Raw genomic sequence first — 21,217 nt, 5'->3', positions numbered from 1 at the left:
ATTAGAAACGCAGGAAGAATAAAACTCAGAATTATCAAGTCCTCCAAATTCAGTTTGATTAATGTCACAATTCAGACTCTCGGATTCGCTTCTCTGTCTGCAGTGTCGATGATTTAAATCACTCGGAAGTGCAGGTGCACTTTTACTCTCGAATCTAAACAGCACATCTCACTGTCGCTGTGTATTTTTCTACCATTCATCCCTCTCTCTCTCTCTCTCTCTCTCTGTGTGTGTGTGTGTGTGTGTGTGTGTGTGTGTGTGTGCGCGCGCGCGCGCGCGCGTTGTTTTAGGGCGTTCTGAGGTTGGAGATTTTCAGTGCAGTCTTCTTGCTGATCATCCCAGCAGACACTCTCCCGTCTTACCCCCACCTGTCCTCGCCATGCTCATATCATGACACCGTCCACTGAAAGAAGGGATGATTATTTTTTTCTTGTTCACGTGAAGGACACGAAGGAGAAACATAAGAATACCTGAAGCGTTTTCCTGCACCGACCACCAGCATCAGACCAGAGTCCAGCCAAACCTCCCAGCTCAACTGCCTGCATTCGATAAGGGATCTCGTATACAGAATCAAGTGTGGAGGGAGTGGGTGTGGAGAAAGAGAGAGAGAGAGAAAAAAAAGTCAAATAAGAGAGAGGGGGAGAAAGGAAGAAGAGACTCCAAGGGAGGGGAAAAGGTCAGGGACGCAGGGGGGGTTATCTTACTGCCAGAAATAAGGAGTGCGTAACGAATGGTTTGGCAGACCAACCCAAGGAGACGAACAAACAAGCGACGCTGCGTGAACCACTGACACACTTAACGCAAAGTCTGCTGTGGATTTTAGTTTTCTTTTTTTTATATCCCGAAATTTCGTCCTTTTGTCTGTTTTTTGGACTTTGGTGAAGCCCAGGCAATCACAGAGAGAGTTTTGTGCCGTGCGTAATTTGGAGAGTCTACCGCCGCGCTGCGACAGGATGCGCGTCTCGCCAGTGCTGGTTTTCCTCTCTCTGTTGTGCGCTGGATGCGCTCAGAAGTTCTCCGCCCTCACGGTAGGAAGAGCCACGGAGCTTAGAGACTGCGTCTCATTCATACTCCTCATGTGTCCAACGCGATTTAAAAGTAAGACGTGCACGTGGAATACTCCATGCGTAAATTGACTAAAAGAGATGCAATAGGTGACACCGACATTTCTAAATAAGTTCTCTCTAAATGTAATACAGTATTTCTAAGTTTTATATCTGCAGATTCCCACTGGATTAAACCTAATTTGTGTTTTTGATGCCTTTGTGTATACTCCATGTCCGTGTACTTCTGCGCTGCGTCTGAGATGCCGGCTCATCTGTGATGAATTTAATGTCTTCATACACAGTACCTGTCTCTTCCGTTCTGTATAGAGGCAATTCTAGTGTCAGCAAGTCTGATGCAGCAAAGCGCACGCTCCTGCTTCCAGAAGATGCACGACACTGTATTGTGTTTATTTTACCACAAACTGCATGGGAAACGTGTATTTCACATGCGAGCACATTTCATGCACGGGATCACGCACAGGTACGATGTTCATGCAGAAATAACACATCGAGGGATTTGCACTGTCATTGATTTAGAGGTTGATCTGACCCCCCCACCCCCAACACTGTTATTTATGGACTGGAAGATGTCTTAATATCCAATTGGAAACAAATGTCCACGAGTCATTAACCTGCAGGTGAAGGGTCGGCGATCTTTTCTCCCTGGTGGCACTATGGAATTGTGGAATGTGGGAGGAAGTGTGGCATTGAGTCGACGCTCCTCCGGAATACTTCCCCATTATAAACATTTAAAAGCAGAGAAGAGTGTTTTATTTATTGATGTGGCATGGAGCTATCTGGCAGCTGGATGTTACACAAAGGCAGTTTAGTTGGAAGCAACAGAGCTTCCAGTGTGAAGGCCAGGACCATAAGAAAGAGAAAGATTTATATTTAGTTATGTTGTTTTTCCCCCCTGTGTTGTGTGTTATTATTGTGCTTCATTCGATCTGTGTGGGAATAACATCTGGAGTATCGAACTAAATGAATCAGTTTCTGAAAGTAATGAGGATGTACAGAACTACCTTTTTCCACGTTACAGTACGGCCTCTCTTTCACTCTCGCTTTCATATCAAAATGTGCCCAACTTTCACTTTTGGTGACCTTTTACACCTCTTTTTTTTTAAACATCTTTCACAACAATTTCGTTCTTTTCTTTTGCTTGGGTTAAGTTGACTGGCTGTCACTTTCTTCCTTTTCCACCATGCTGGAAACAAATGATCCCCATTGCATCCTAGCGTTCACACAGGAAACTCCCACCAAGTCCACATAGCACATTTGCCAGAGCCCTCAGCTGGGGCCCCCATTGACCCTGTGGGGCCTTGGTGTGAAGGGCCCTTTGGGGGTGTTGGAAGCAAGGGGCCTCCTAGCTCAGAAGGCCCTTATCAGCCTACAATATGCTCTCCGCTGGAGTCTCGCCTCCTCCATACTCCATTCAACCCCACAATGCTGCAGAGCCAGGGGGAGGTAATAGGATTTGATTTTGTTTGTATGGTGGTTGGTCTTGCAAAAAAAAAAAAAAAAGAAAATCCTGGAAACCCCGCCAGCCTTTTTATTTATTATTTGAACAAATGCAAAAATCCTTTCCTGAGGGAAAACCACACAAAGAGTACAACGCGAAGAATAAAAAAAAAACATCACTGCCAGCTTTTTGTACGAACACGAGAAGAATATATCTGTGCAATTGATTTCAGTCTCAATATGAATTCTGTTGAGTATGAATCTCCTTTTTTCGTTGCTTGCACTGCATGAAACCACCAGTCTCCACCGTCTTACTGTGCACGACGATGGTATCAGCAGAGTGGCTGGAATGAGGCATCAGGGTAGCCTCATCCATCACTACAGGCAAAGCATGCGGCTCTGCAGCAGACAACTGGCTGTGATTAGGAGTACACAGGAGGAAGAGGTCCTTAACTTGCCATTCGTTTCTGACACTTCCTCTTATTGGCTTTTACATCGTATCCCCCCCCCCTCCATCAGTTCGCCATCCTGAAAGAACTACTTGGATGTGATGGGGGAATTTGGACGGCTGCTTTCATGGGTGGTGATTTCATGCCCAATGGTCTTCATGTCGTATACTTTGAACCTCGTCTAAAACCGGCAGGCCTGCCGTTCTGTTGGGCTTCTGGATTCATTCGAGTTGTCAGTTTGCTGGCTTGTGGGTTGAACGCTGATAATGCCGGGGTAGTCTGGGCGCTAGGGTGGCCAGCGTGAGTCATGGCAAGGCTGGTATTCCATCACAAGGCACGGCTGAATGCATTCAGACACGACCCCCACCCCCCCACCAAATATATATATATATATATAAATAAACTAAAAAAAACGAGGGAGGACAAGGGAGAGACATAGTACATCAATGATCAATGGGAGACACTGAGGGTGGGCTCGATTTTTATTTTAAATAGATGCAGCACAGCATCAGCTGGTTGGTCCATTCGGGTCCAGGTTAGGTTTCTGCGTCTGTTTGTCAGAATGTTTGTTTGTTTGTCAGCAGCATTAAACCGACACTACTTGAGGGCTTTCTGCAAAACCTAACAGACGTTGAATAAATATCCAGAATTAATATATAACAGTATCAAGTGTGTCAAAGGTAAATAGCAAATGTTTTTATAAAATAAAATAAAAAGAATGAAAAGTGAATATCATTTTCTCAAACAGGGATGAGTTTTATACCCTTCCTTAGAACTCTTATCTTCCCGTGAGCCCTCAGATTTATCTTGGGGCCTTTTTGGGGGGTGGGATTCAAACACAGAAGATAAAACACAGCTTGTCATCCTCTTCCTTAGACGACACTCTATTCTGTGTAGACGAATTCTGGCCTCGGCCAAATCAAGGGTAGCATGTAATTTGTTCACCATATAGCCGATGGAATTAAACAAGCTTCCCTCACGTTGCGTCGCTCCCAACCTAAGGAAAGCATCAACCCATCCATGTGTCGTTGTTTTTTTAATGGAAAGTTGCATGGGGGCTGAGACTGGGTTGTTCCTGCAAAACAAACTGCTCTGCAGTGACGGGATTGTTTCGGGACTCTTCTTAAGGTATTATTTAAAAGAAAAAAAAATGTTTTTTAAAGAAAACTTTCATTGAGACCAAACAACTTGTCTTCCCTACCTCGTGGCCCATCTTCTGATGTGTTTGAACGGGCTTCTCATCTCCAATCACCCCCCCAAGAAGATTTATGAGCAGAGTTTACTCCCCCTCCCATTTCCAACCCCCCCAAACCCACCCCCCACCTCCCAGCCCAGGGCAATGCTGCTTACCCTGCCAACCCTCTTCCAGGTGCATTCAGCCCTGCAGCCCTGCTCATTTGAAAGCAAGGGGCTGCAACCAAACCTCATCTCTCACTTCATTTGCAAGATGTTAGATGCAACGTTTTCCATAAAAAAAAAAAAGTTCATCACTTTTATTCTCTCTGTGTGCGGTCAGACCTTTTCTTTTGATGGCACATGACAGATGTATTTTTTTGGGGATTACCTTTAAGCTTTGATTCTCTTCTTGGTGTGGCAGATTGCTTGTGTGTGTGTGTGTGTGTGTGTGTGTGTGTGCGTGTGAGGTAACGCACATTTCTATCATTTGGTGTATTTGCTATGAATAGTGGAGAGGGCAGGTAAAGGGATGTTGGTGCGTCCACAAAGTGTCTCAAATCAATTGGAGCATCATGTGTGCACATAGATCATTCAAGAGAAGACAAAAGAGTCCAGAACATTATTTACCTTTGGATCGGACCGCTTGAAAACAGCACCTGCACTGGCCTAGACATTTTCAGTTTGTTGTTTTAGGACTCAACCGCGGGCATTATTACACACACAAAAACAAAAAAGAACGAATCAGAACTTTATGAAAACCCAACATTCACACTGTAGCAGCACAAAGCTCCCTGACATCTGGTTTATTCAAGGACTCTATCATTCAGTGTCTTTTCATTCATTGTAGCAGTCACAGCTGGCTCCCTTGCCCCTTCAATGCTGCTCCACCATTGGGTGGCCCGGTGAGGGGGTTTCATAACCGACACAATGGCGGCATTGACACAGGTGATCCAACGTGTTCAGCAAGGAGTCCTTTTCCTTGTTTCACTTTTAATGGCCTCTTAAAACAGTCTCGGCAGTGATTCCTGCTGAATACCTGTGCAGGTGTTGGCACAGACAAGGACAAGTAAAAGCATCCTTTTTCTCCAGCCCTTTAGACAAAAAAAAAAAAAGCATGTCTGCACTCTGACAGGCTTGTGTTGCACTCTTTGTCAGTGCTGTTTTTGTGTATTTGTTAAAAGGCATGCTCAGTCTGAACCTTTCCTACACACGTATCGGCCCTAGACCTCATAAATCCACTGAGGATCACACCTGTTGCCACAAAAAGCTTTTGGTGCCGAGCCTGCCCCCCCCCCCCCCCCCCCCTAAAAAAATGTCCCATTTATCAAATGTTTTCTCTGCTTATCTCCTGATTTCTCACTTGTGCAGTTCCTGCGGGTGGATCAGGATAAGGAGTGCAACATGGAATGCAGTGGAACTCCTCGCAAGCCCCTGTGCGCCTCCGACGGCCGGACCTTCACATCTCGCTGCGAGTTCCTCCGAGCCAAGTGCCGCGACCCTCAGCTGGAGGTCATCCGGGGGTCGTGCAAAGGTTAGGTCACGAGTCACGCTTCACCCCCGTCTCATGCTCTCAGGAGGTTACACTAGAAATACGTGGGTTCAATTGATTCCAGAATAATTGATTCTTTAAGTGCTGGTAGGATGAGTGGGGTTGACGCATTGAGAGTCGGTTGGGGTTGGGGTTGGGGTGGGGGGGTTAAAATTAAGGATTTAATTTAAGGACTTAAGGATTTCCACAAGAAATTCAGGACAACATGGAACCCACAGCGTCCGCATTGATCGGACAGGACTTGAGCGCTCTGAAATCAAATTATTACGGCGAGGCAAGGGTCTTTGAATGCAACATGGCTTCGTCTTCAACGTAGTAGACATAAATCTTTGTGTATGTGACTGATGGAAAATTGGATATGGAAAGCCTATGAGGTCAGGCGGCTCACAGACTCCCTCATTGTTAGTTAGAGGGAAGCGTCCACACACCCAAAGGCTGCAGCCCGAGCCCTTCCACCCCCCCACCACACTCGCCGACTCTCTGCCGCTAGCTCTTGCTCTTCAGAATGGGGGACAATGATCCATTCTTACACATTACAATATCAGATCACAAATGCAGGGAGTTACTGAAAGAGTTTGCTCAGTTTCGTATGATGGAAAGGCCTTCCGCGATTTTATGCCCGTCCTGGGTCCCCATGGCAACGTCTCTGAGCAGACATCTGGATGTGTCGGACAGCGCTGGGACAGAATGGAGGGTTCCAGCTAGGAAGCTGAAAGGGAGGAGACTCCATGAAAGTCTTATTGTATGTGTCAATAACATTGGGCCTATACGAGTTCAGACCCCCCTCTGTTCCTGGACGGCTGGGGGGGGGGGGGGGGGGGGGGGGTGAAAGACTCGGCACCAGCAGCTGAGTCAGCAGTCTAAAGAAACTAGAGGGCTGGGCTGGCCCAAAGGCACACAACTGGGATTGTGTTTAAGGATGGTGAGACTGGTACCACATTTGTTTTCTATCACTGCGCTCCGATGATTCAAGTTGCCCTGTCATTTTTTCCAGTTGGCTGTTTGGTCGGAGCCCCCGAGAGAAGTCTGATGGTTTTGGGTTTTTCCACTGGATCTATCTTTAGAGCTCTTCAACTCTCTATTTTCCTCCATCCGGAACATCCACCGTCTTGCCCCCCCCCCCCCTCGTCAGTGACAGCGACACACACACACACACACACTGTACTGACAGGACGGCACAAATTCCCCTGCATGTGTCCTGTGGTCAAACTAATGTAAGCCATGCCGGCGACATGCCGCCTCCTGACCGAACCGATGGAGCATTTTCAGACCGAGCATGAGTCACTGCTTTCACGTGACTCGAACCCAACAGTCTCACGGGCCACATTTCAGCTCACGTGCCGCAGTAAGCTACCGTGAAGCCCGTCGCGTCTCGATATTTCCAGAGAGCCGTGGACAGCTGCTGTTGTTGGCAAAGGGAGATGAAGCATCTGTGGAATGACAAGATGGGCCACGGCTCTGACAGATGGATGTGAAAGCGCTTGATGTGATTGTAGGGGGACGGCTGTCCACTCGTTTATGTCCTGAAACACTTAGAGGGCCACGCGGGCCGGACTGCGGCGATGGTCTAGGTCTGGGTGGAGCCTGAGACAGACTCCGAGACACTCAGGAAAGGTCAGCTTTTCCCTGTGCATCAGCTCTTTCCTCGAGTGACTAGAAGGCTCTACGGTAGCAGCACCAACTGCCTTGCTCAGTAATGACTTTACCACGACTAGGATTTGCACAGGCTTGTTCCTAATATGATCTGGGGCTGTTGGTTCTAGTCCCAGCCACATAAGTAGCAGCCACTTCCGAAATGTCTGGATTTGTTTCCCTTGAATTTCCCCCCTCGCCGTGCCTTTTTCTCTCCTCGCCATCTCTTACTGACTTTTTAAGGACACTGTGTGTTTACAGTCGTGCAGCATAAGGAGTTGCGGGTTGAATCACGGGGTCTCTCTGATGTGTAAGTGACTCTGGTGATTTGTGGTGCTCCTGCAGATACATCCAGATGTGTGGCAGAGAAAAAGTACACAGAGCAGCAGGCCAAGAAGCTCTTTCCCCAGGTCTTTGTGCCGGTGTGCAACCCTGACGGAACATATAGTGAGGTAACAAAACAAAAAACACACAACAAGAATGATTTGTGTTATGAATGCTAAAAAGTTATTTTCTAAAAGTTCCTCTTTTAATGCTGCGATTGAACGTTTTCCTCTTCTTGTTTCCATTTCTGGTTAAATTCTGGTGCATAAATGTCATTTTGCTTACAGGTTCAGTGCCACAGCTATACCGGATACTGTTGGTGTGTCACCCCCAATGGTCGACCAATTAGTGGCTCAGCGGTAGCCAATAAAAAGCCCCGATGCCAAGGTCAGTAACAGCCCTGCTACCTGTCTTACCATGATGTCTTTGTCTATTTATGGTGCATTGTGGGCATCTTGTCGTGTAGCAAGCTGATAGTGACTTGTACTAGAATCCAGATTTCGTGAAGCTGAATTGATGATGAATTGAATTTGTTTTGTTTTTTAAATGCAAAGCATGACATTCCATGTTTGTGGGGGTGTGATGCTCGGTATTGTGGGAAAGTGGTCAGTGACTGGGGTGACGACCACTGGGTTTGACAGCCACCCAAGGCCAAAGCATTGCTCCGAGTGCTGGGCTGCAGTGTAAATAAATCCAGCAGATTTTGGGCAACTAAGTTAAACTGTAAGGAATGTAAGTGCTCTTCAGGAACGGCTTCATCCAAACAATCAAATAACCAATGCCACATGTCCTCCATGGGTGTCTCTGTGGGGTTGCTGTCGACGCTACTCCAGGAGTATAGCAATAGTACATTTATTGATGTATGCATAAGATTCCTTTGCAGTATTGCTTGTGAAATTTAATTCATTTAACATGCTAATTTTCAGGCTCAAAACAAGAGAGATCGACTACAAGAGAACCAGGTAAAGCAGGTGAGATTTAAACCAGAGGACAATGGATTTATATTATAAATATATTATAAACTTATATTTGTCAGTGTGCATGTGTCTATTAAAGCATGCATGTGTCTGTGTGTGTGTGTGTGGGGACGGGTTATTCATTTGTATCTTGACTGTTTGCCTGCATCTGTGTTGGAAATGTGCAGGTGGGTCGCCTGTCAAGGCTTGCCTTTCTAATATTTTGTCAATTTGATAGAGTGCAAGCAGCCTGGAGGCTGATATAAAAGCGCTGTGCTCCTGAGAAACATGCAGCTACAGCACCTTTACCTGCCGGCTGTCTTTGCCAGGCAGCCAGGGAGCAGCCAGCGTTGGAGGAAAAACAGGCTTCTCACAAGCTTGTGTTCGCTCATTTGTCTTCATCTCTGCTCTTTTTTTTTGTTCAGCCAATGTGTCAAAACATTGACCATTCATCCTCCACCGTCTCGCATCGACGCCCCCCCCCCCCTCCCCCCCCCTCTTCTACATAGAGAACCACTGAATGTCTCATCGGCTCATGTTTCAGATCCTGCTTATATATCTTTCTGTCGTCTTATAACGGATAATTTCGTTTGTAATTCGTAGGTTCACAAAGAAAAGCTGTCATTTGTGTCGACTGATTGTGTGCGTGTCTGTATTTGTGAGGACGGTTGTGTGCACGAATGCTTGGGAGAGAGAAAGTGCGAATGCATGATTCACGTGTCGCACGGGTTATTCCAGTCGGGGTGACATTTGTGTTTACGTCTCCGTGTAAACGATGGGGCACAGTGTCTGTGTGAGACTCGCCAAATCACTCGTAGATGAAGTGGGAAGGCAAAACTGGAGAAGAGACAACAGGGAGAGAGAGAGAGAGGGAGAGAGGGAGGGACAGAGTTTGAGAAGGGGGAATGTGGTTCAATCTGAACTGGATGAATATACAAGGTTGTGAAAAGCAGAATAAACTGTGAATTTGTGGTGACCCAGCTTTCAAAGTAACAGTGATTTTTTTTGGATTCTTCCATAATGGCCTCTCCAGCGCTCTGATGATCATTTTATTATGGCAAAGTTGAACACCAAATGGGTCATTATAAACCCTTTCCTGACGCTTTACCCGACAAATTCATTCACATACTGCAATCATTTGCAGCGGACGACTGACAAACAGCAGTTAAACTAATACCGTATTGGCTACGTGAAGCACGGGGAGGGGGGGGGTTCCTGGCGGAGCCTTAAAGAGGTGCTGCAGTCATGTAAAAGGCCGCAAAGTAAAGACGGGTCATTAGTGGTTGAGCGTAAATCTAAATCACAAATACACTTTTGAAATAGCATTTCCATCTGCGAAGTGAGGGGAGTAATAACGCGTTGGCCTCAGCCAGTCAAACACTGCGTGCACTTTGATCCACCGAGCTGCTGGAGAGATGAATGGCTGGTGTCATGAACTCGAGGTTAATGCTAAACCCTTTTATTCTTTCAGAGGAAAAAAAGTCGAGATTAATATCCTGTTTGGGGTGGAATTCTTTGAAATCCGTTTAACGACGCCGCACCCAAAACGAGCTTCACCGTGAAGCAGCTCAACGCTTCCACCTCAGTCTCACTCCTACACAACAAACAAACAAACAAACAAACAGTCCAGGCAAACACTGAGCCTGATTCTCCCTCGACTCATTGGGTTGTGTGAAGCTTCACCTTTTCGTTCTCTCCCACCTTTGCAGCTTTCCTCTGAATGCAGGCAAGGTGGACTCATCGAGGACGACCACGAGCTTCTGTGGTTCACCACGGATTTATGACCACTATACTTCCTCTTTCGTTCCTCTTCCTTACTGTATCACTCGTCTCTTTCTCATTCTCCTTAACTGTAATACTGCTTCCATCCTACTTGGCCCGGGCAACGTGCAAATCTCAGACAGTATATTGTTCAGTAATCTAGCTTACTCTTGTAATTGTAGTCTCCTTGCAAATATTCTCCATTCTAAATGCAGATGAGACTGGCCTAGTGGTGGATCCACACCCCGCTGCTGATGAAGAAGGTGAGCACGAAAACATTGTTGCCAATTTCCCCGGAACAGTACCACAAAAAATAAACTTTATGCAGGGGAAATGCCATAGAACGTGGACGTGCCCCTCCTGACATCAGAAGGGGCGCGATTTCTTCCAGACGTGTTTCAGGAGGTGATTGCAGACCTACGCAAAGTACGAAGGATTGACTTGATGGTTTATTTAGCTCAGAGGTGCCCAAACTGTTCCATGGAGGGCCGAGACACTCCGGGTTTCCTTTCCAACCATCTCTCCAGCAGCTGATTTCACTAATGAGTTCCTTCTCTCAAATTGAAGAATAATTAAAATCACATGCTTTAGTAACCGGCTGGAAGGAAAACCTGCAGCGTCTCGGGCCCTTCCTGGAACAGTTTGGACACCCCTGATTTAGCTGTTTTGGGGTTGATAAGGACCCGAAATCACCATAATAGTAGCGTAGAAACATGGGGAAAGTATGTTTTTCATAATATTGGACCTTTAAAAGGGGAGTGGAGCCTGCGCACGAGGCTGCATCATGAGTTAAACAGGACAATGAGGGAAATGTGTAAAAAAAAATATATGAAGGGAAAATCAGAAGCAAATCAATCAAAATGACTTTTTCTATACATTTGTTGTATAATCAAGACCTTATTCAGACGTTTTGTAAAGAAGCAGTGTCCAGCTACAAGTTACAAAATATTAAAAACCAAGCAGGGGTTAAAACTTCCAACAACTTTATCATTTATGCTTTTATGTTCAGAAAAGTAGGCTGCTCTGTTTTTCCAACATCAATTCAACCCAGTCTGAATGCAGTAGAGTAGGAAAACAGGCTGGGCGCACGCACAAGCTTTCGTTGGAGTTTTTTTTTTATCAAAGACAAACGTCTGCCTGAAGGCCCCCCTCAGCATCAATAAAGTGTCAATGATTAACATCATTAGTGGAAAAACTAATATGTATTACTATATATATCCGATGGTTGCTGCCATTAGCAAGCCACCATATCAATTTAAGGAAGCCAGTGAGCAAAGCTTCGCTACATTTAATGAAAATCAAAAAAGGGGTACTTTCATTTTATAGCTGTTCCTACTTTACATCGCTGCACAGCATCATTCAGCAACATCTGAATGTTAATATTGTAAATTCCATCCCACTAAATTGTGTCATTACCTTTGAAATAGGATGCACTAACTAACCGATCAAAACAGCAAGCGGTATGAATGTTAGTTAATGCACGTTCCAGCAGGTGCAGCACCGACAGGCCTGACTGTTATTCCATCATTGATAAACCAGCAAGAAAATATATAGTGATAGGAATTGCTGCAATTGGGAACTTCCACTTTTTAGATTCTGATCCAGTACTTTTTTTTATTATTCTTAATTGATCTACATTTTGCAATATAAAAAAATGATCTTGCTTCAAACTCCGAATGACAGCGAAAGGTATTTTAACTCCTGTTTCAATACAAATCGTCGCTGGGAAGCAGACAGTCACGTTCAAAGGCTCGTGATGATTTTTAAAGACGTAAGGGTCACTGCTGCATCTCGCCTTGTATTTCTGCTCACAGCTGGCTGACGCGGTTCACTCTCTGCCCACATTGCAGCAGTTTTGCATTTTGCAGTCTGTGATTTCTGGAACCAGCTTTTTCATGATATACGAGCGTGTTTTGACTGAAGCTAATAAAGCTGCCTTGGTTGATTTCTTTCAGACATCATTTCCCAGTACCCGACTCTGTGGACGGAGCAGGTTCGCAGCCGACAGAACAATCGAACCAGAGCAACGTGTGAGTGTCGCTTTCTCTTTAATGACTCGGATTGGGTGAAAGCATGCTTTGTGTTTCTCCTACTCGTGCGAACAATCATGGAGGGATTGTGGGTTCTGAAACCAATGCATTTGGGTTTTGCGTGTGCAAAGCCATAACGTTTGCTTTGGCTGTAGTTCTTTGTGAGGCAGCATAATTGTCACCGCAGTAGTGCAGAGGGGATTGCCCTTTCTTCTTGCTGATCCGTTCCTTTCATCTCTAACGCGCATTCACGTTTATTTCATTTCACAGACATAAAAACGCTTTGGGGGCCTCATAGAGATGAGAGCCCTGCATGTTTCTGTACATTTGTGTGTGAATTATATTATCATAATTGACAAGCAATAAAAAAAAAATAGCATGAGAAATGCAGCATTGTGGTTTTTAATTACCATGTGCTCTTTAGGCTGCTGGGGTTTAAAAACAACAACAACAACAACAAAGAGCGCTGGAGCGAAGAACGTTTCTGAGAAAGTAGGGAGGCATTTCATGTGGGTTTTTTCCCCTTTTTTTATGTGTGGGTAAAGATGCCTAATGAAAATAAACAAAGAAACAGGATATCCATAATCCTGCCGTAGCTTCCGAGCCTGGAGGCGAGCTGCAATGAGAGGGAAAAGAATGGTGACATAAGCTTCCGTGGCGAGAAGAGCTCTATTTTCATCCCTGAGTTTAACGCTCAAATCTCTGTCGGGGGGCGCAGCAGAGAGGGAGGGGGGTGCCGAACAGAAGAAACTCCGATTATGTCCTGCTGGGATTAAACTCCTCTTCCTCTATCGGAGACGCCGACTGACCACTTGTTCCAGCTTTGTGTCTTGCCTGTCGCTCTCTCTCCATCGCACACACAAGCACAGAGGGCAGTTCAGTGTCTAAATATTTACTTCTCTTTGGGCATAGGGAGTTGCACTGGAGTCATTAGCCTGTTAATGTCCATGAACAGTACCGGGGGGTCTGCACACCAAACACTCTCATAACTTACACAGCCGAGACCACCTAAGTTAATGCTATCTTTACGGGTGGAGTGTGTTTTTCTGCCACCACTGATTCCTCTTTGACCTCTGACCCTTTTCCCCAGCCTCATCATGCGACCAGGAGCAGCAGTCCGCCCAGGAAGAGGCAAGGCAACACAAGAACGATGCCGTGTTCGTGCCAGATTGTGCCCAAGGAGGGCTGTACAAGCCGGTCCAATGCCACCCCTCCACCGGCTACTGCTGGTGTGTGCTGGTGGACACCGGCCGGCCCATACCTGGGACCTCCACCAGGTGGGGAGAGGCTTCACCGAACATCTTTTCTCTGTGCATTATTGAGGCATTTCTTTGGTACCTTGGCCTCAATTTATGAAGATCATTGATAAAAAAGATCAATATATTGATTGAGCTTTTTTATGACAAGTATGGTCAACAGCATTTGACGGTCGTTACACAAGCGATTAGTGCTCTTAACTACCACAGAAGAAGTTCCTGCACATGGAGACGCTGTCCAACCGGATCGCCGGGCTCTGGGTTTTGTTTTTTTTAACAAATAACTTTCGAATGAGGTTTCATTTTGGTACTGATGACTTCTTGTCAGTTCCTACTCAAATACTTAAACGTGATGAATCACGCTGCTCAAATGGCCAGTTCCTTGCGCTGCCAGCTGCAGTCTTTGTGATGCGTTCAAGTGCAGTGCTTTTGGCCCTGACACAGCGAAACCGAGTCGTGAATGAGTCTGTCTATGTTGCCACTATTTCTTTCTTTCATCCAAGACATTTTCTTTCCTGAGGCGGGAACATCTGCTGCTTTGTTTTGTTTTTCTTAGAAATCTTTGTGCAATCTCAAAAGATTGCACAAAAGACTGACATAAGTGTTGCAAACAGTCGAGACAGAGCGGCTCAGCGGTCTGGTGAGTGGCAGGTCAGAGGTCATTCAGGCTGGCAGAGCTGGGGGCCACTGGAGAACTCTTATTGAGCAGCGAGGCTGAGTGTGAGATTATCGAGGATTCGGGCAGCATGCCAGGCAGCGCATTAGGACACATATGGAAGGGTGGATATCCTCCCTTCCCGCTCCTTGTCCCAAACCAACTCTTGGCCCAGTCACAGCAGCAATCGGGGCTCTGCCGGTCCTCCAGCGGAGGCCGTGAAAGCGCCCTTGTGTCCCACGCTCTCTGTCAGCTTGTGTGCCTCTTGCCTTCTGTCTCCCTCCCACTTCACATCCTCATATGGGCAAATCCTTCCCCTCATTTTTGGGTATAGTTCAGCGTTGTTGTTATTTGACTCTCTGAGATTTAGTTTTAAAGGGTAAAATTGGGAAGTGCGGGATGCCTCCCTGACTTTAGAAGGAGGACGGTTTTACTACTCCAAACAAAACGTTTCTCCCATTTCACGTTGAATGAATTGACATTTTTACACGTGGCGTGTTCTCTGTCGTAGGTATGAGCAGCCAAAGTGTGATGGAAATGCCAGGGCCCACCCAACCAAACCTAAGGACCATTACAGAAGCAGACATCTCCAAGGTAGGTCTCTAAAACCTGAAGGCCTGTTCTATTCTGCCCTGCTCGGAGAACGCGGCGAAGAGCTTCCAATTACTGCCATGCCCCCAGGATTGTGATAACAGAGCATGTGTGTGTGTGTGTGTGTGTGTGTGTGTGTTTGTTGACATCATAAACACTTAGGGTCAGGGAAATGCTTGATAAACAGTTGAGGATTGCCAGGTACTGCCGATCACTGGTCAATAAGCAAGAAGACTGAGAGAAATCAGGGGGTAGAATGAATCTTTATCTGACATGGAAGATGGAGGATAGTGTGATGATAGCACAGAGACAAAACAGCAGCAGGGGAGGAGGAGATAACGGATAATGGGATGCCACACACAGATAGAGATAGAAAGGCTGGCGGGATAGATAACTGAATTAAAGGTGGAAGAGGATTTTGAAGGGTGGTGGCCATGGGGTGTATTTAGATTCCTCCCACCACCAGAAACATACAATTTAGGTGAATTGATTACTCCAAATTGTCCATAGTGTATGAATGTGTGCGTGAGTGGTTGCATGTCTCTGTGTGGCCCGGCGATGCGCTGCATGGCGACGCTTTCGGGGTGTACCCGGCCTCTCGCCCATAGCAAGCTGGGATAGACTCCAGCAAAAAACAAACAAATGATGTAGCTTTGCCTGTGTGGATGATGCTTATGTCTATGACTACATGATTTGATTCAAAGTGCATGCTTGAAATGATTTCGGTTAATTCAGCATAACAGGCGTGCAGACGGAACACACGATGGAGAAGAGAAAAATGAAAGCAACGGCAAATAGAATGAATATTTGAAGTAGCTTAAAGCAGATAGCGAAAGCAAGGTTTTGGGGGGTTCTTAATGATGCAATCTCAGCAGCTATTGGTAGTTTGATCTTCAACTTCAGTTCATGTCATGTGTCCCTGGTCTTGTGCAATCACACTTTGAAGCGCTAACTAGTGTTGCAGTCCTCGAGATCGCTCTTGGTCTCGACTTTCTAAGGGTCTCAGTCTGGTCTCGCTCTAAATTATTCCTGATGCTGTGTGAAAGTGTGTGGGGGTGGATGAAGTGTTGTAAAGCTCTTCGAGGCGTCAGCAGACAGAAACATGCCATGCAACTTAAGGTTAACTTTGAAATGACATAGCGTACGACTATTTTGCTCGTGGGTTTCTTTTTTTTTTCTCCTTTTTTTCCATAATTAAATATCTAGAAGTAAAATTCTTTCCTTGGAGAAAATCTTATCAAATGTGGTCTATGGTCTCGTTTATGAGTGCCTGATGCCAAAGCATTTGGCAACACACAGATTTAAGCCACTCATTTTAATGTGATGTAAATGTTTTCCAAACGGTCTTTCAGAAATGTCCCCTTGACTTTAACTGGGCTGTCTCCAGTTTAAAGTTCCCACCAGGTCTCTTTGTGCATTCACACACAGAGTAGATGGAGATAACCTTTGTTTTCATCACATTTATTCATACTATAGTTGATCAATTACACACATATTTTTTCAATACATCCACATGTGAAAAGTGGAGTTATGGCTTTCAGGTGCAGCATAAATCATTGAATGGTGCTTGGCAAATGAGCTGTTTTTTTTTTTTTTTTTTGGTGCTTTGGTAAACACGGTAATAATCCAGCAGCATGTGAACAGAGCAGCCACTGTTCCCGTCCCATCCGCAACTGTTTACGTAACGGTGTGCAAGTGCCAGAGCTGCTCCCGGCTCGCAGGTGCTCGAGCAGCAACTCCCGGACGGTGTGTCTGAAACAGTGAGGAGAGACAATCACAAATGCCTTCCACTAGGACTGACAGATATTGAGCAAGTTTAATTACGGGGTGTCAACTGGCACCGGAAAGAGTGAGGAGGTGATCGGGGGGTGGAAAGCAGTCACGACTAACCCATTAGAAAGAGCTCAACCCCCAAACACCTCCTAAACACACCATGGAAGGAAAGACACAACGCAACGTATGCAGCCACGCAATCGAACCAGCGCAGACCCTCACACAGACCCCATCCCTAAACCAGTCCGGGGAAAAAAAAAATCCTGCACCCTATCACCCGGGCCTCCAATTAGAAAACACCGCCGGGACGCAGTCACAAAGCAGAGCATCTTGTTTTCTTCATGAGCCATTGCGTCAATGGCTGCAGCCCCCCCGTCGCTGCACGGACAAGGGATAATTCTGAAGTTCACATTGCTGCAGCTCATTTAACGGCGAAGCGCCGGCGTTGAGAGGTTTATGGGACGAGATGCGAGAGAACTTGGACTCAAAAAGGGGAGCGGGAGAGGAAAGCTGAGTATATTTGGCTCGAATTTAGCGTCCTCCCAAGAGTGGGATTATGGGATAGCATTGGGGCGGCCACTGGGCGCTGCGGCTGCGAGTGCTGACAGGACTCTGCCCCATGTGGTTCCATCGACAAACACAGCTTCATGGGCACGAACATGCAAACGTGCACTCGCTGGCCAACTCTTTGCATGAATAGTGCTGCAACTCTGAGCTATTTAAAACTAAATCTAATCGTGCAACGGCTCCACGCGACCTTTGCTGCCCTGTATCTTTCAGAAATGGGAATTGCACACAGTTGCAATCCTTGTGGAAAAGGAACGCAGATTTGTCGTTTGCTGCTGTAGCATTGAAGTGAATGGAAAAATGGCCGGACTCAATATTTCTTTGAATGTCAGCAGGAACAGTTGTGTCCTGCCTCTCGGCTTAACGCGTCCAACACAGACAGAAGCTGAGCAGAAGTCTTTGCTGCCAAGAGGACGAGACTGGAGCCTTTACATGATGGCGTCCTTTGTAAATGGACTCGCTCGGATTCCTGTAGCATTACAGGGAGGACATGTGCTCCGGTGAAAAAGCACTAAGCCTCAAACTTGCACCCCACAAATCTCTCTTCGGCCAGCCAGAAGCCAGACTGAAAACACTTTGCCTTCTGCGGTTGAAGATTGTGTGACTGTCTAGACTAATTTACCACAAGAGGCTCCCAAGGCACTGGTTTGGCCATTAACAGGTGGGTCAGATATTTTACTGGGCTCGAGCCAGGAAGGGCCTACTAAAACTTAAGTGCAAGTCTGTTTAGCGTGCAAAGGCGGCCATGGAACAGTTCGGTCACGGGGAACCCCAGCTGTAGGCGCTGAAGGGACTCCGGTCTTCGGAGGAAGGCGTGGAGAAGGCTGGGTGTTAATGCCGTCGCTGGTCGACACCTGCTAGAGAGCGGCAAAGCATGCTATTATCTCCGGCACAGGAGAACCTGGCCCCCGCGGGCTTGGGTCATAAAAAAAAAGAATAACAAACTGTGGAGAAGTTCTTCTACTCCACAGGCAGCGTAACAGAGGGAAGTCGGACTGAGGGGAGACGGGGGTCTCTCAGTCCTCCGTAGCCTTCAGCTCTTCCACAAACTGCACTGGCCTCCTCATTTAAGACATGCGTCCTCTGTAATGGACAAACGTCCACTGCAGAGGACATGCTAACGGGCTGGGTCTCAGGAGGATATGGCCAAAAAGACAACTGCTGTCCTTGGTCTTGCTGTATGAGTCGCTTCGCTGTAACCTTCAGTCATCCCTCTGCACTCTGGTGAAGAGGTGTTGAGTTGTGGCTGTCTCTGGGCGCATGCCTTTAAATCACACACACACACACACCCTTTCGATAAAAATCCAAAATAACAAAGTGTCTGCCAGGACTGTGTTCGGTCTCCTTGATGTCTCAGGTGAGTCACAGGTACTAATATGGAGCCTCTCGTCCATACAATCGCAATTCAGTAATACCCCCCCCCCCCTCCCTGTGCCCCAGCTGTCACTTTATGAGAGGTCAAGACTCCACTGTCTTTATTGTATGTTAAAGCTACGCTCCCTTCTGCACTAAGTCCCTCCCCAAACGTTTATTCGGCCGCCTATGACGGTAGCATTCCGCGTTGCTGTGATGGATGCGTTTTATGTCTTCCCTGGCGTGCACTTACTTCCCCATGTGAGAAACATGTGAACGTGCACACACACTGAGCTATCTGTGATTTATTTTCCAGGCTGTCCCGGGGCAAAGAAAACAGAGTTCCTGACAAGTGTGCTTGACGCGTTGTCGACAGACATGGTGCACGCTGTCACGGATCCAGCGTCTGCTGGAAGGTATGGGCCTCCCTAGGATTTGCTCTTCTAAAGATTACTAATGAGGAGATTTAGTCATATGCCAAAAATGTATGATGGACGGCGGGGGGGGGGGGGGGGGGTTGTTAGCTGATGAACTGATATCTGTCGTTTTTAGGATGGCAGAGCCCGACCCCAGCCACACCTTAGAGGAGAGGGTGGTGCACTGGTATTTCAGCCAGTTGGACAAAAACTCCAGCGGAGATATAGGAAAAAAGGAGATCAAGCCTTTCAAACGCTTCCTGCGCAAGAAAGCCAAGCCAAAGAAGTGCGTGAAGAAATTTGTGGAGTACTGCGACATTAGCAACGACAAGGCGCTGTCTCTGCAGGAGCTGATGGGGTGCCTCGGGGTCACCAAAGAAGACGGTGAGCTGAACGGCGCCGCCCTATGTCCGAGCTGTTGCTTTAAAACGCTTCATGCCATGCATCAGATTCCTACTGGTATGGTTATTGAGATGTGTGCCCCTTTTTGTCTCACAGGGGCCAAGCCTGGAGAAGGTTTAACTTCCAGTAAACTAGTAAGTAAACTAGTCCGCCCCCCCAAAGCTGGGGGGGGGGGGGATAAAACGTCTGAAATTCAACCGGTTTAAAATCTGTCAAACATTTTTTCATCTTATTGTTGGGAGAGGCAGGAATGTCCGGTCTTCAAGGGTTTTATCAGGTGAATGTGTCAAACTTACAGCATTATCATCTGCGTTCCTCAGAATCCCTCGAAGAAGCAAGGCTAAGCCAGCAGCTGCGTGTGTGTCCCCCCCCCCCCCCCACCCCCCACCCGCCCTCCTGCACGGAGAACATGCCTCACCAGTCGGCAATAATGGAAACCATAGTATTTGCACTTTTTGTACTTTAAAGAAATGTAAATTCACTTTGTAGAAATGAGGTATTTAAACAGACTGCTGAATCTGTGAATGACGTAGTTAGCGTTTCATCTCGTGGCAAGCGGAAATTATTTAACACATACAATGTATGTGTGTCTTTGTGTGTCCAAAACGTATACTTTTCAAAGTTGTACAAGTTTTCACGTCTCATTTTTGTCCCGCGTCCTCCAGCGTGCTTCTCCTCTCATTTTGACGTTGTTAATGCGGATGCATTTGCTACGCGGCCACAATAAGCACCGTAAGTCTTAATACCATACGTAGTACAATAAGTCTCTCGTGTACTGACCTATAGCGCCTCTTTCGGGCCAGTTTGTAAGAATGTTTTAAACATAGATGATGACACATCCTCCGTGTTCACATGTATTTGTGTTTATTAGAAATAAAGAACTCTTTTCTACACTTTGTGTCTTGTGGTTTGGGCCGTCTTAGCACTTTGAATGAGATTTATTCCTAGGCTTAGCTTGTTTCTCACCAATGCAATTAATCTTTATGTTTTCTACTCGTTGTAGAAATCCTTCTTGCTGTGTCTTTAATAAATCACCTCGCTGAGACAGTTTGCGGGAGACAAAGATTACTCAGCCAGGATCATCCCATTTTTAGACAGTTTGCCAAATCCCCCCCCCCCGAGACAGCATTTTTTTAAAGGATAAAGGGGAGGGTTTTTATTTCTGTCCTCGTTACAGATTCCTCTCATAAACTGAAGACATAAGTAGGCCTTGGTACTATTGCTACACAACTTGGTGTTGTGTATCAATAATACCCAAGTACCCATAAAAGGGAATGTTGTTTGAGAGAGTGTATGATTCGTATACTTGCATACATGTGTACAGGAAACAGGTATAGAGGCTTCAAATATAGTTGTGGGGATCAACAACATTGACCCCGACGCAGCCTTGACACATTACACAACTCTATATTGTTCCTGCAAGATATTATACTGCATTTAGCAACTCAGTGCTAAATGCAAGCAGCACAGTGACCTGTTAACTCATCAAATCGTCTGCTTTTTGATTGGCTCCTTTCTGTGATATAATCCAATTTAATCGTCCAGTTTAACACACCAGGGGAACACCGAGAGGATATTATGAATGTCTGTTCCCAAAAGGCGGATTACAGGATGGATAGCCTTCTTTAGCACTTTTTCTTCACCCTTCTCATCAAATGAGAATTTAAATGTGTAAACAGCTAATTTTGAATGGTAATAACGATTGTCACTTTTTATTAATATAGAGCACCTTTCTAAAACCCCACTGTGCTTCACAGAATCATATATAAAACAAGATAAATATATATAAATATAAAAATAAATTAAGGCCCATTTACCTCCGG

The 21,217-nt window shown here is 46.1% G+C and overlaps 1 protein-coding gene across 1 annotated transcript; it reads left to right on the top strand.

The window, feature by feature from the left end:
- The first annotated feature begins 953 nt into the window (after positions 1 to 953).
- On the top strand, positions 954 to 19,738 carry smoc2 (SPARC related modular calcium binding 2). Its single transcript, XM_068741353.1, has 13 exons — positions 954 to 1,028; positions 5,498 to 5,660; positions 7,656 to 7,762; positions 7,922 to 8,021; positions 8,561 to 8,605; positions 10,567 to 10,614; positions 12,307 to 12,381; positions 13,472 to 13,658; positions 14,804 to 14,886; positions 18,893 to 18,992; positions 19,129 to 19,376; positions 19,491 to 19,528; positions 19,715 to 19,738. The coding sequence occupies exons 1-13, from the start codon at positions 954 to 956 to the stop codon at positions 19,736 to 19,738; spliced, it is 1,293 nt and encodes a 430-aa protein (XP_068597454.1).
- Positions 19,739 to 21,217: the final 1,479 nt, after the last annotated feature.

Source organism: Brachionichthys hirsutus, chromosome 7, assembly GCF_040956055.1.
Source record: "Brachionichthys hirsutus isolate HB-005 chromosome 7, CSIRO-AGI_Bhir_v1, whole genome shotgun sequence".
Classification (NCBI taxonomy): Eukaryota; Metazoa; Chordata; class Actinopteri; order Lophiiformes; family Brachionichthyidae; genus Brachionichthys; species Brachionichthys hirsutus.
Note: the sequence above shows the minus strand (reverse complement) of the source record. Positions and strands in the feature narration are given on the sequence as shown.

Coding starts and splice junctions, on each gene's coding strand:
- smoc2 (XM_068741353.1), top strand. CDS start 954: ATGCGCGTCTCGCCAGTGCTGGTTTTCCTCTCTCTGTTGTGCGCTGGA. Junction 5,661..7,655: donor CATCCGGGGGTCGTGCAAAG/GTTAGGTCACGA, acceptor GTGCTCCTGCAG/ATACATCCAGATGTGTGGCA. Junction 19,377..19,490: donor CGGGGTCACCAAAGAAGACG/GTGAGCTGAACG, acceptor TTTGTCTCACAG/GGGCCAAGCCTGGAGAAGGT.